This window comes from Mesoplodon bidens (assembly GCF_964165515.1).
Source record: "Mesoplodon bidens genome assembly, chromosome: 5".
Lineage (NCBI taxonomy): Eukaryota > Metazoa > Chordata > Mammalia > Artiodactyla > Ziphiidae > Mesoplodon > Mesoplodon bidens.
This window is the reverse complement of record NC_138161.1, coordinates 49,674,151-49,689,198: the sequence shown is the minus strand read 5'-3', so window position 1 is coordinate 49,689,198 and position 15,048 is coordinate 49,674,151. Positions and strand designations below refer to the sequence as shown.

Here is a 15,048-nt window from a genome sequence, read left to right as displayed (position 1 = left end):
GGCTCCCACAAAGGCAGCACCTAAGCAAAAGATTGTGAAGCCTGTGAAAGTTTCTGCTCCCCGTGTTGGTGGAAAACGCTAAGTTGGCAGCTTGGATTTTTAAATAAAGATCTGACTATAACTAGATGGTGGTGGAATTTTTACTCCTAAATTGGGCATGTTCAGCCTACACAGTAATAGCTAAACGACACAGTTAGGAATTTAAGAGCAAGGTGGGTTTTTTTGTTTTAATAGATTATTTATTTATTTATGGCTGCATTGGGTCTTCGTTGCTGTGTGTGGGCTTTCTCTAGTTGCAGTGAGCAGGGGCTACTCTAAGTTGTGGGGCATGGGCTCTAGGCACGCGGGCTTCAGTAGTTGTGGCGTGTGGGCTCAGTAGTTGTGGCTCATGGGCTTAGTTGCTCCGTGGCATGTGAGATCTTCCTGGACCAGGGATCAAACCTGTGTCCCCTGCATTGGCAGGCGGATTCTTAACCACTGCACCACCAGGGAAGTCCAAGAGCTAGGTATTTTTTAAAGAGTTCATTTCTTGGGAATAGTGCCTCCTAATGTAAGCCTCTTGGAGAGATGTTAAGCAAGATAATGTAAATAAAATAAGATCTATACGGTTAAATGCAAGCTTTGCTCAGCTGAGGCTATAAGGGCACGGTACAGCCTGCATTGTCTAAAATTTTTGTTACATAGCTACAGGTACTAGGATATTGCATAGATTTTAGCCAGGTTGATTGCTAAAAGATGCATTTTTCTGTCTGCAGAAAGTAAGCCTTCTTAATGAGTTATTTTCTTGTTAAATTACCCTTCTCCATAATAGACACATTTATTTCATATTGGGGATGCCTTTTGGTTCACCAGTATCTCACCTTTTAACCATTAGCTTATAGCTGAGTTAAAACTACTTAGAACTATCACCTGTATAATCTGCTCTTGCTTCCAGAAAATAAGCTTAAATGAAGAGTACAATTTCTTTTACATAAATGTGGTAAAGAGAGTAGTAATTGTAATTGTTGTTAAGAATAGGCTTGCGGGGCTTCCCTGGTGGTTCAGTGGTTGAGAATCTGCCTGCCAATGCAGGGGACACGGCTTTGAGCCCCGGTCTCGGAAGATTCCACATGCCGCGGAGCAACTGGGCCTGTGAGCCACAATTACTGAGCCTGCGCGTCTGGAGCCTGTGCTCCGCAACAAGAGAGGCCGCAATAGTGAGAGGCCCATGCACCGCGATGAAGAGTGGCCCCCACTTGCTACAACTAGAGAAAGCCCTCGCACAGAAACGAAGACCCAACACAGCCATAAATAGATAAATAAGTAAAAATTTTTAAAAATAGGCTTGCACTTCTTCAAAAAGTAGATCATCTTACGTACCACACTGTGCTAAGTTGCAAGGAAACGATGAACAAGGTACATCCTCTTCAGAAACATGCTTTTTATACATAGGAATAGTATGTGAAGGTAAAATACATCAACACTGCCCCTCACCTCCATTCTATCCAGGGTGATGGAATTAATGATTATTTCTGGTGTTTGTTAAATTCAGGCATTGGTCTAGGTGTTGGGGATAAAACAGTCTCTTCGGAGGACTTGAAAACTGAAAAGATGTGTAAAGTAAATATACAAGGTAAGCTGGTTGGCTGGCTTTTGCTTAGTAAGATTTTGTTTGGAAAAAACCCTTTTTATTGTAATTTTTAAAAAATATATGAAGAAAAAGGTCATGCAGCTGTGAACAGAGAAAGCTTAAAAGCCAGTCAAAATACCCAACATGAATGCAGAGCTACATGTTCTTACTTTTGAACACAATAAAATGTCCCCTTAAAAGCACTGCTTTTTTTCATCTAAATACCTTAAAATGGAACTGCCCATTCTGATTACCTTTGAGTCCTGAACAGCTTGCAGCTCAGGACAGTATAAACACTAAATACTTGTTCTCACAGGACAGCGAGTTTAGCTTTTCTCAGGAAGACCGCTGGACCACGTGTAAAACATTTTAGTAAAACATTTCTCTGTATCGGCCCAAAGGCACAGAAGAGAATCCTAAGTTTTAGTGGGCTTCTCAGTGCTTTCACGGGGTGTGTTTTGATAGAAACTGATTAGGATGTGTAGGGATTTTGATTAATTTAGCTTCCCTCAGCCATGTCCACAACTTGTTTACTTAAAATCGTAATCTACTTACATTAAATTGAGGGGTTTTTTTTGGTGTTAGTTTTCTTTAAAGGTTTATTTTTAATTTTTATTTTTTGGCTGCATCGGGTCTTAGTTGTGGCACGTGGGGATCTTTTGTTGCAGCACGTGGGCTCTTAGTTGTGGTGGTGGGTTTTCTCTAATCTAGTTGTGGTGCACGGACTCTAGTTTGGGCAGGCAGGCTCTAGCTGAGGTGGGCAAGCTCAGTAGTTGTGGCACGCAGGCTTAGTTGCCTGGCGGCATGTGGGATCTTAGTTCCCTGACCAGGGGTCGAATCCGCATCCCCTGCGTTGCAAAGCGGATTCTTACCACTGGACCGCCAGGAAAGTCCCACATTAAATTTAGTTTAAAGGAAGTCTATTTCACAGCAAAACTGGTGGCGCTGGCCCAGCACATATACATCCCTTGGAGGGTGGATTTGGAAATCCATTCTGGGTGCCCCACCCCTTAGGAGCAGGGGTGTGTCTCCATCTTCTAATTCCTCCCTCACCCAGCTGTAGTCTGTGGAATGAGTGGCCCTAAGGCCTGGTAGTTCTATCTTTCCTCCGGGCCTGGGAGCTCATGTACCTACAGCTAGGATTTTCAACTGCTTCAACCGGGCCGTTTGGAAATTCCTGCAATCCCCACCCCCAAGCGCTGAGGGACTGAGTGCATCCGCTTTTTTTTGTTGTTTTAATTATTTCATTTATTTAGGTTGCGCTGGGTCTTAGTTGCGGTTCGTGGGCTCCTCTGTTGTGGCATGCAAACTCTTAGTTTGCATGTGGGATCTAGTTCCCTGGCCAGGGATAGAACCCGGATCCCTTGCATTGGAAGTACAGATTCTTAACCACTGCACCACTAGGGAAGTCCCGCATCCTGCTTTTTGAGCCCACTGTTTTCACCATCTGTCCTCACCTATCTCCAAAGGGTCACTACCTCACTCGGTGACTGCAGACTCTAGGCTGGGAGAGGAGAGGGTTGGCCCAGAGTTTTCAGGCTCCAATAAAGCACCGCGCAGTCTGAGCCGCCTCGGCCTTAAGTGCATTCAGTATATGTTGGGTGTAAAATGGAGAATTTTTTCCCCTAAGTTTATGTAAAAATATATGCAAATAAAGCTGTAAGAAAACACTGCTAGCTGCTCTTCCTCACTCCTTGCTAACATGACTACCTTCATAGGTAAAAAATCGTCGATACATAACCTGATCATTCCAGAAAAATGACTATTCCATGGGTAGTTAGGAACCAGCAGTTGCTTAGAAATTACATTAACTCCTATCACGGAGGGATTTAGATTTTATAACACTTAACTGGAAGCTACATTTCCATGTGAAAGGGCTTTCTTTGGTCTTACATCCAGTGGCTAATATTATACTAGGGGCCTCAAAATCTGGCGCTTTTATGTTGGGTGTCTCAAAACGTAGGCGGGGTCAAAAAGACTCCTTTACACCTTGGGGTATCTCCGACGGGATTAACAACTGCCCACCACCGCCTCCTACACGTGCTCAGATCCTGGGAAAGAAGGGAAAACAAAAAGGGAAACTGCCAGGACTTAAGATGTCTGCTCAAAACCACTTCGATTTCCCAGGAAGGGCCTACCCGCTTCCAAAATGTCCGTCCGCAGTCCTAACGTCACTTGGTCGGCTAGATCAAGCCAGAAAGCCATTGCGCTCCAATCAGGGCTTAGCCCCCTCACCCACTGCCCTTGATTTGCGTCACTTCCGGTGGTGCAGCAGCCATTTTGTCAGTCGCCAGCGGATCCCGCGCGCTGGAGAAGTGCAGTTCCTCTTGGTTACCAACTCGTCCGCTCTCCCTCCGCGGTGCGGGCGCCCTCGAAGAGCACTCACCACAGACACAGCCAGGCCTCCCTACAGTGCCGCTACTGCTGTTGCATCCGCCCGAAACTAGTGCGCTGTCTTCTTCCCTTGCCACTGACAGGCGCCCTCGGGGAGCCGCCGTCAGCGATGTCAAGCGAGGAAAGCTACCAGGCCATCCTGCGCTACCTGACGAACGAGTGCGAGCCGTACGCGCCGGGCACCGAGGGTAATGTCAAGCGTAAAATCCGCAAGGCGGCCGCCTGCTACGTGGTGCGCGACGGAACGCTGTATTACCAGCGGCGGCAGCGGCACCGCAAGACCTTCGCCGAGCTGGAGGTGGTGCTGCAGCCCGAGCGGCGCCGGGGGCTTATCGAGGCTGCGCACCTGGGCCCGGGCGGCACTCACCACACCCAGCATCAGACCTGGCACGACTTGTCCAAGACGTACTGGTGGCGAGGTAAGACCTCACCCGCGGTAAGGGGGAGGGCGGACGGCTTGCTCCCAGAAAAGGCCCGCAGCCGGAGGCGGGCCCCTCTGGGCACCCGCGAGTGTGAGGGTCCGGCACCCTCCTCCCGGTCGCCGCTCGCGGGCCCAGCCTAGCCCGTGCCCGGCGGCGGAGCAGCTGCCAGGCGGAGCCGAGAGGGTGGGGGACGCGAAAGGAGCCGCACTTCCCACAGGAAGGAGGCCGGGGAAGCTGGGGGCGGGCCCTGGCCCGGGGTGGGGCGAAGGGGGCTTCCCCGGGGCCCGGCCCAGCCGCGGGGAGGGGCCGGGACGCGCCGGGTGCGCTGGGCCCGCCTCCTTCGGCGGCGCGGGAGGCGGTGGCTTCTTCCCTTGGCGGACGCTTTTGGGCGGCCGTTGCAGGTGCTGTGTGTGGTGCGTTTTAAAATCCTGTTTGTGCGGATGGTTTGGGAGCGGCGCGGTCCGCCCAGAGCCCGGCCGCTTTCTGCAGTGCGTTCCGCTAGGGTGTTGGCCAGCGGGTTTGAGCTTGTGCTGATCCGCTTGCCGGGGTTCCTCTTTGTGCTACTGCGGCGTGAATAAGAAATCATACAGTTGTGTGCAGAAATGATTTCGAGTGACTGTGGAAACAGTCATTTGAGGCTAGTTTTTAGGACAAGAATTTTAATAGCAGGTACTCTCAATTCTGGGTATTTTAATATTCTTCCGTTTGCTGTAGTGAAGAGCGATTTGGACACTGTGAGGCACTATGTATGCCCAGAAAAGATGCGGTTTCTGGGATTGTTATGGTCCGGGAGCGTGGCTCTAAAGTTTGACTCCTTGGGAACCAGGTTAGGGAAGGAGAGAAAGGTCCTTCGGGTGTTTTTTTTTTTTTTTTTATACCGTCCTCACTCTCCAAAACGTTGATGAATATTCAAACCGTTCGGTTATAATTAGTAAAAGTTTGCAGGCCTATAGAAGAGGTTTCATCAGGAACGATTCCGTATGGTTCTGCAGAAATTAATTTATGGAACTTAATCTGTGAGTAAGGAAGTTAGACTACTGAATATGAACTTTTCTGGATAGGTCTTTTTGCTTCTTAAATAATTCTTTCGTGTTTTCAAAAACAGTCCAGCTCTCTATATTCTTCTTTTTTTTTTTTTTTTTTTTGGTACGCGGGCCTCTCACTGTTGTGGCCTCTCCCGTTGCGGAGCACAGGCTCCGGACGCGCAGGCTCAGCGGCCATGGCTCACGGGCCCAGCCGCTCCGCGGCATGTGGGATCTTCCCGGACCGGGGCATGAACCCGTCCGTGTCCCCTGCATCAGCAGGCGGACTCTCAACCACTGCGCCACCAGGGAAGCCCTCTATATTCTTCTTAAAAGCTTTTCCTTATTTTATATTTTAAACCAATATCTGACTTAAATTCCTATAGCGACATGACTGAAGGGTAAATACGGAGTAGTTGCTGCATTTTGTTAGGATTGATTTGGTCAGACATAGTTTTGTTGAACAAATGTCTCAGGTTTAATATTTTATGACATGTTAAAACGATAATTATAGCTAAATATAAAACGAATCAAGCTTTTACATGCAGGCGTAGTGCTGAGCACTTAAGTTTACATAGTATTTAATCCTCATCCAGCCTTGTAAGATGGCAACATTTATGTCTCTGTTTTACAGATGGGAAAACTGAAAGCACCAGGAGCTGACCTTTGGGATTTCAAACTTTTCTTAACCACTGTTATATGGTGCTAAATGGGCTTAGTGTTCAGAATTTTCTTTCCCTAAATTGATTATCTGTGAGTGATATCTAATCCAGTATTTTGTTTGTTTGATTTTTGTTTTAGTGTGCAGTGTCTTAAAAGACAAAAAAAAACAAACAAACCTGAGACTGTGTTGATGTTTATTTTTTTTAATGAGAGATACATTTGTGGATAAGTAGACTTTTGAAGTCCTTAAATGTCCAGAACAGCTGTTCTCTAAGTTTGGTACTAAACCCCTGAACAGGGAGGCCGTGAGATCCTTTCAGAGGATCCCCGAAGTCAAAATTATATTCATAATAATACTAAGGCATTATTTGCCTTTTCACTTATTGTATCACAAGTATACAATGGAGTTTTACAGAGGCTACATGACATGTGATAATATGGCAATAGATTGAATGCATATATGATAATCTGTCTTCTGTTAAACCACACATTAAAAAAAGACTTGCAAAAATGTAAAGTAACGCACTTTTCTCACTAATTTTTTTATGTTTTGGTAAATAGTATTTTTCGTATAAATGCTATTTTTGTTAATATGTAATGGGTTTATGATACTATTTTATATCATTATTTTTATTATTTTAATATTTTTTCATTTAAAATGAGAATTCATAGTCAGTAAGCATCAGAGAAGTTCGCCCTCGATTATTAGCTATTCATTTTGATGTTTATTACATTAACACTTTGCTCGTTTTACTTGTTTGTTATAGGCCTATTAAAATTTTCAACACTGGGGACTTCCCTGGTGGTTCAGTGGTTAAGACTCCACGCTTCCACAACAAGGGGCATGGGTTCGATCCCTGGTTGGGGAACCAAGATCCCGCATGCTGCTCGGGACTGCCAAAAGGAAGAGAAAAAAATAATTAACAACGCTGCATAGACAGAAAAATAAACATTCTTGGACCTGGAACTGATAGCTGATAAAACATTTTTAACTATCAGTTTTTAATGTGTCATACACTACAAATGGACCCTTTTTATAATAAACATACTCCAAAGCCCTGTAGATGTTTATCTGGGAACTAATAAGATCTAATCAGAGTAGATGCCAAGAAAAAAATGATTCCAAAGTCAGGGATAGTTTACTGGGATTTATTATTTATGCTGCTTTTTCTAGAATGTTGCCATCATAAGCACTGCCATTATATTCTGGTAATAAAGCAAGTTTGTAGCAACTTCACTTGTTTGAGCACAGTGAAAAACTGGCTCCGTGCCTAAAGTTGACATATAGCAAATTTATTTCAGAACGTAAAATGTTAATAGATAGTCTCACCCTCTCAACCCCTTATTTTATCCTGTATTGTAGTTATATGCTGGACTTTCAAAATAAATGACTCTCTCCCCTGCCTCAGTCAAATGCTGACTTATGGGGATCTACAATTAATGCAAAATGTGAAGAGAAAATTAAATTAGTAGGAAAAACGATTAAACTAGGAAAATTATGTAGTAGGTTAAATTAGCTACCTGCAGAGGTTCCTACCGTAAGAACTGATTTGTTTTATGGGGATACATTGATGCTGCCGTTATCTAATCTAGAAGAGGAGGATGTAATTTCTGAAAACCCAGCAAGAACTGGGTCTATGTTAATACAGCTATAACTGACCACTTTGTAACCTCTTTGAAGAAAAAAACAAAACAAAAAAATCTGAATGACTAATATGCGTGGAGAAATAGAAATAGGAGCCACTATTCTCTGGGCCTCATCACTGATAGGGAGGGAGGGAGTTTCTTGAACAGCTAACAGGAGCAAATTGTTCAATTTGGCAGATCTCTAGAGTAGGGGTTCTCAACCCTGGACAGTTTTGCCTCCCAGGGAACATCTGACTATGTCTGGAGACAATATTGGTTGTCATAACTGGTGGTGGTGTTTGAGGGGCTGCTCTTGACATCTGGTTAGGTAAAGGTCAGGAATGCTCCTAAACATTCCACAGTGCACAGGACAGGACAGCCTACCCACCCCTCCCTGCCCCACAACAAGAATCATCTGGCTCAAAATGTCGACACTGCTGAGGTTGGGAAACTGCTGCTCTAGAGTGAGAATCTGTTCCTCAAGTTGTTTTATCAGAGGTTGTTTACCCACTAAGTCTATGCTCAGTAAAGAACCTCCTAATGCTAATTTGGTATTTTATGTGGACTTTTTTTGGGGGGGGGGCTGCATTGGGTCTTCATTGCTGCGTGTGTGCTTTCTCTAGTTGCGGCGAGCAGGGGCTTCTTTTGGTTGCAGTGCTCAGGTTTCTCATTGTGGTAGCCTCTCTTGTTGCGGAGCACAGGCTCTAGGCGTGCAGGCTTCAGTAGTTGTGGCACGTGGGCTCAGTAGTTGTAGCACATGGGTTTAGTTGCTCCACAGCATGTGGGATCTTCCTGGACCAGGCCCTTGAACCTGTGTCCCTTGCATTGGCAGGTGGATTCTTAACCACTGCGCCACCAGGGCACGTCCCTACGTGGACGTTTTTATGGAAGTTGACCATTGAGCATCATTTAACGCTTATGTAGTAGTTACCTTGTCTCAGACACTGTTCAAAGTGATTTATAAATATTAACATTTTATCGTTATAACACGCTGTGAAGGTAAGTGCTATTATCCCCATTTTGGCACAGAGAGGTTAGGTGACTTGGACATGGTCACAAAGCTAGTCAGTGGATTCAAATTTTCCTGCATAAAGTAATTTCTACCCCTTGTGGTAATTACCCACTCTTAAAATAGTAAGTTAACTATGTTTATACATTTATGTCTTTTCAGTGATTAATTTGAGTCAGATTCTTTCAGCTTAATCAGCTCTGGGCAAGCTAAAGAGGTCAGGTTCCTGAATCTGTAAAGCTAGATTTAAGATGGATCCCATCAAAACACTAACGCTAGAGTTAAAGGACTTCTAAAATATGATAGGATGATTTTTTCAGACAGTTGATCGACTGTCATACATTAATATCTTTTTTCTATAAATTTACTTATTTTATTTATTTTTATTTTTGGCTGCGTTGGGTCTTCATTGCTGTGCACTGGCTTTCTCTAGTTGCAGCGAGCGGGGGCTACTCTTCGTTGCAGTGCGTGGGCTTCTCATTGCAGTGGCTTCTCTTGTGGAGCAAGGGCTCTAGGCACATGGGCTTCAGTAGTTGCGGCACGCGGGCTCAGTAGTTGTGGCTCACAGGCTTAGTTGCTCCGCGGCATGTGGGATCTTCCCGGACCAGGGCTTGAACCCGTGTCCCCTGCATTGGCAGGCAGATTCTTAACCACTGCACCACCAGGGAAGTTCCGAGAATATAATTTTCCGAATTTATTAGTCCAGTGTGTACTTCTTTTAGTAAGTATGGGATATAATACAATTTGATAAATATTGCTTAAATACTATCTGAAGGTTGAAGTGCAAGTAACTTGGTATAATTTATCATCTTGAAGCTTTTCAGGAATTTTCTGTATACCTCTGTATCACTTTAGCTAATTAACAGCGTTTTCATTTGCATTTTACTTGGGGATTGTCGGGGAAGAAGTTTCTGTCACAGGGATGGATAAATGTGTTCCTGGGTAAGTAGCATAGTATCCTGAAAGTCACATGACTTCTGGAGGCCCACTTATGCAGTTTACTAGATGTGACTTTGGACAGGTTACCTCTTAGGGCTTCATTCTCCTTGTCTGTAGAATGGGAATTAATTGGTCCTCCCTTACAAGTATGATGGAGAGGGGGGAGTGTGTGTAAAGTGTTCCTCCCTGCTTCCTACCCCATCCCAACATGTTGAGTTGAAAGTTGAAATTCAAAACAGGGTTTTATGAATGGCTTGTGTATAATCAACTTTTGATAGATTGTGTATACTGTTATTTAATAAAACTCTAAAAGCTCATAGCTTTCAAAGACAAGAGATATATTTTACACTCATTACAAGTTTTGGTTGTGGTCCTTTTCAGGTTGCAGATTGGCTCCACCTGTTTTTTTTCATCTACATTTCAAGGTAGAAGACAGTATCCATCTGGAACATGCTGCTCTTTGACAGAGGGGACATAAGTCAGGGAACCGATGGGAAACATTGCTTCTTAAAGCTTCTAGTGACACATGGCATCCATCATATTCATTCATATTCCATTGACCAAAGCTAATTGCATGGTGAAGCCTGATGTTAGTAGGGTGGAGAGTTATTAACGTGAACCACATTATTATATTACTGTTTATGAAAGTCAAAAACAGTTACATATTGGCAATTTCATATAGTTCCTATTGCATGAGTGAGTTGAAACTCACATGGAGATGGATGGTGCTACATAATCGTACAGTGAGTAAATGAATAAGAGTGAACAACAAAACAGTCTACCTCGGCGTGGAGACAAATTGTCATTATAACATATCTTTGAAAAAAATGTATCTTAAATTCTAAATAATTCACTCTACATACTTTATGGGCATGTGTGTGTCTGTATACATGCACTTGAATATACATTAGTATACACAGATTAAATAATGAACAGTATAATCTTCGGTTTTCACATGAGAGCAGTATTAAATTTAACTAGTTAATTTTTGTTTCATTGTAGGTATATTAAAGCAAGTCAAAGATTACATTAAACAGTGTAGCAAATGCCAGGAGAAACTAGATCGATCCCGTCCTATATCAGATACTTCAGAAATGTTGGAAGAATTGGGACTAGACCTTGAATCTGGAGAAGAAAGTAATGAATCAGAGGATGACCTGAGCAACTTTACTTCGCCTCCAACTACAGCTTCCAAGCCTGCAAAAAAGAAGCCAGTATCCAAACATGAACTTGTATTTGTAAGTGGAACCTTCCATTCAGCTTAACATTTGTAACTAGTGTGTTAGTATTTATAGTCTTAACTGAATTTTTTCTTAAACCACTAAAACTGCTTCCCTTTTGGCACTGTCACTGTCATGTTGTTATATGCCCTAAAAGTTTGCTAATACTGCCTCTTCCTTAATTATAAGTATTCCTGTTGTTTCTTCTCATCAGAATGTAACTTGTTGATTTGTTGTTAATTACTCCTCCTCTCTTCTTTTTTTTTTTTTTTTGTGGTACGTGGGCCTCTCACTGTCGCGGCCTCTCCCGTTGCGGAGCGCAGGCTCAGTGGCCATGGCTCATGGGCCTAGCCGCTCCGCGGCATGTGGGATCCTCCCGGACTGGGACACGAACCCGTGTCCCCTGCATTGGCAGGCAGACTCTCAACCACTGCGCCACCAGGGAAGCCCCCTCTCTTCTTTTTAGTAGTATATTGGTACAGATAGACAGAATACATTTCTGGAAGCAGTCTCTGGGTCATGCAGCAAGGTAAAATTAAGCTGACTAGGTCTTTGCTTTTTGCCTGCATTAGTTTCTTATATCATCAAATAAATTTCTGACTAATAAGAGGAGGCAGCAAGAAGTGAGATGCAGATTTTCATTGGGTCAAGTAGAATGAACATAGCAGAAGATAGTGAGAACAACGTATCTTTTTATTTAAATACATAGGTAATAAAGAATATCAGGTTATTCATATTAGTGGAATCTTTTACAAGGGAATAATGTGTCTTGTTTTAAATTCTGTTAAGGGTAAAAATACAGATAATATGTAATGCAACTCTTGGTCTCAAACTTATTTTGATAGGTTGACACCAAAGGAGTGGTGAAACGTTCTTCTCCAAAACATTGTCAGGCTGTCTTAAAACAGCTGAACGAACAGAGACTCTCTAACCAGTTCTGTGATGTTACTTTGTTAATTGAAGGAGAAGAGTACAAAGCTCATAAATCTGTTCTGTCAGCTAATAGCGAATATTTTCGAGATCTTTTTATTGAGAAAGGAGCTGTTTCCAGTCATGAGGCAGTGGTGGATCTTTCTGGTAAGAATTTTCTGATATTCTTGTTTTTGTTAATAAGTATATACTGGAAGAGGGGTGTGTATATCTTACAAACTCAGGTTTTATGCTCAAGTGGGAGAAGCCCACTTACAGAAACAGACTAAGCTGAACTGTAAGGTCCTTCCTTTTAGTAGGGTTTCCAAGATAGAGTTATGAAAAGGCTGTCATTTCCTATCACTACCCGTTAGGGGAGACGATTGTAGCAGTAGTAGAATTTCTGGGATTTACACTGTTAAAAACAGTTTGAGAGAAATCCATAACTGCACCAGTGTTATTACACTAAGTGAATATATTACTTTAAAATTGACTGCCTGAACCTTATGTTGTGCAACATGAAGTTGTAGAGCACTTCTGTAGGTCTGTTGGTTTTCATTTTTTAAGATTAATAATCGTCATTCATTAAATTCAATAATCAAATTGTCAATATAGAATAATCAGAATTCCAGGTGTGGTTTTTTGGTTTCTTTGGGGCTGCTGCTGTTGTTGTTATTATTGTAAATGAATAATTTGACTTTCTTTTGGCCTCACTAGAATTTATATATTGGCTTAGGAGTCAACAAATGAAAATTTAGGAAGCATTAAAATAGGTAACCTTATTTATACATTTCCTCATAATATTAATTTGCTATAACTCTTGAATTACTGACACCACTGTGTGAAATGTCATTTCCCCTTTCTTAAACAAAAAAATGACTTTATCCAGATATATAAATACTTACCTAGTTAACCACTGATCCTTTTCTACCTTACACTGTTAAAACTCACCTTCTCTGGAAAGGCAAATTCATATATTTTTCCTTAACAGTAGCTATATGTTTAACTACTAAAAAATATTTCTCAAGCATCCATTGTGTGCAAGGAACTGGCCCGGGGTATGGGGATACAGTGGTGAACAAAAACTTTTACAGAGCATAGAGTTGCATTACATTCTAGATTCGTGATATTTACTTTGGTGACTCAGAGGAGAAAATACATCTTATTCTGGGCCATCTGAATAATAAAATCTATCACAAGTGTAGTCTTGATGTGTTAGCTTTGGAATTTTTTCCTTATCTTTCATGCATCTTTTATGCATCTGAAGCAGAAAGAAGAGTGTGTTGCTCTTTTCCAGTTTTTCAGCAGCTTATAATAGCAAATGAAATGTCTGCCCCAAAATAATTGCAGCACAGCATTCTATTATTCCAACAAAATATCTCATTTATTCTTCATTCCATATGCTTATTTTTATATATTCAGCAAATATGGTGTAAACCAATAGCAGGTGAAGTAGACATTGTTAAAAGTTTTGTTTGATGTTTAAATATTTAGTAGATAGACTAATTGTAAAATATGTGTAATGTATAAAAAAATGATAAAATGTACATCTGTTTTCTAATTACCTACTTGAATGGTTGTTGAATTCATCAGTGTTTTCCTTTATGTTGTTTATGCTTTAAAAACAAATTGTTCCCTACTCAGTCGTAAAGATATTTTCATATACTGCCTTATAGTTTTTCTTTCATATTTAACTTTTAATCTATTTGGAATTTTTTTTTTGATGGTGTGAGATAGGTGTTTGATTTCATTTTTTCCCATTTTGTTTCAGAACCATTTAGTGAAAACTCCCTTCTCTTCCTACCCATCGGCCATGCAAATTCTCTTAAAAAACACATTTTCACATGTTTGGTACTGATTATAGGCTTTTTTCCAGTCTGTTGGTTGTCTCTTCCCACACTATTATTGCTTGGTCTTAATGACCTTAGCTTTATAATAATGAAAGTCTCCCACCTTAATTATTCAGGTGGGTCTTAGTTATTCATAACTCTTTGCTGTTCCATATAAACTATTAAAGCAGCTTGTCTGCTTCCACAAAAAGAAGAAAAATGTATTTTGTTAGGGATTACATCGAATTAATAAAGTTTTAGAGGTTTTTCCATAGAAGTCTCACACATCTTTTGTTAGATTATTCTAAGGTAGTTTATACTTTTTGATACTATTATGATTTTTTTCTTAAAATTATATTATTTCTGATTTATTTTTGGTAACTGTTGATTCTATATACAGTAGTACTGTATATAGAATCAGCAAAGTAGTACTGAATATAGAGTACTGTATATAGTAGTACTGTATATAGAATCAACAAAGAATCTATAGATAAATGTCTAAATGACTACGAGTCATTCAGACATTTATCTATACTCTTTGAAATTTTCCATATAAAACAAATATTCAGTATATTCTTATATTACCTGCTAATAGTAATGTTTTTTTCCTTCCTTTCCAGTCCTTATATTTTGAACTTTTTTCTTCTCACTTTACAGTGCTGTTTAGGACTTCAAAAAAACCCCAGCAGTTAAATAGAGGTAGTGATAGAGGGTTCACTTATTCCCATGGTAAAGAAAGACATTTTTTCTTTTTTAACCATGAAGTATATTATTTGGTGAATGTTTTAAATAGATAACCCTTTACCCCCTTTAACATTAAGGAAATTCCCTCTGAAATAGGTGTGGACTTACCACGTACTTTTTCTGTATCCGTTGAGACCATCTTTATTTTTTTCATTCTGTTAATGTGGGAAATTACATTAGTTTACTAATGTTAACTCAATTTACATTCCTGAGATAAATCCAGTTTAGTCATAATATATCATCTTTTGTACAAACTGCTGTGTTTGGTTTAGAATGCTAATATTGTTAGACTGTTTCCAAGTGTATTCATGAGTAATTTTCCTTTTTCACACTGTTTCTGTCATGTTTTGATATCAGAGTTGGTTTAGTCTTATAGATTGTGTATTCCCTCCAATTTTTTACATGCACTGAAGTAGTTACTATGAGATTAGAATTATTTGTTTCTTGAATATTTGGTAGAATGATGGCTAAAATTGACTGGACTTTTGGGGGATGATTTTTAGCTACTAATTCGACAAGTTTAATGGTTAGGGAATTATTCTGTAGGTTTTCTATTTCATCTTGAGTAATTTATAGAAAGTTTTGCCATAATATGTCTATTTCATCTAAATTTTCAAGTTTCTTGGCACAATTTTTTTTTTTTTTTTTTTTTTTGGTCGGTG

General features: G+C 41.0%; 2 protein-coding genes across 5 annotated transcripts in view; both read left to right on the top strand.

The window, feature by feature from the left end:
- Nucleotides 1-121, top strand: part of RPL24 (ribosomal protein L24) — a gene marked incomplete at its 5' end in the record, with an annotated part of 104,674 nt that extends 104,553 nt beyond the window's left edge. For all 3 annotated transcript variants that reach the window (XM_081234664.1, XM_081234665.1, XM_081234663.1), the window contains one exon: nucleotides 2-121. In XM_081234664.1, coding sequence (XP_081090790.1) covers nucleotides 2-82 — 81 coding nt within the window. In that variant the 3' untranslated portion in view covers nucleotides 83-121. The remainder of the gene's footprint in view (nucleotide 1) is intronic.
- Nucleotides 122-3,824: 3,703 nt separating this feature from the next.
- The window catches only part of ZBTB11 (zinc finger and BTB domain containing 11), a 31,009-nt gene continuing 19,785 nt past the window's right edge, over nucleotides 3,825-15,048 (top strand). The window contains exons 1-3 of one of the 2 annotated variants that reach the window (XM_081236012.1): nucleotides 3,825-4,422; nucleotides 10,687-10,922; nucleotides 11,750-11,981. In XM_081236012.1, coding sequence (XP_081092138.1) covers nucleotides 4,113-4,422; nucleotides 10,687-10,922; nucleotides 11,750-11,981 — 778 coding nt within the window. In that variant the 5' untranslated portion in view covers nucleotides 3,825-4,112. Of the gene's footprint in view, nucleotides 4,423-4,658; nucleotides 5,095-10,686; nucleotides 10,923-11,749; nucleotides 11,982-15,048 lie in introns of those variants that run through there. The other variant, XM_081236011.1, reaches the window with a different exon arrangement.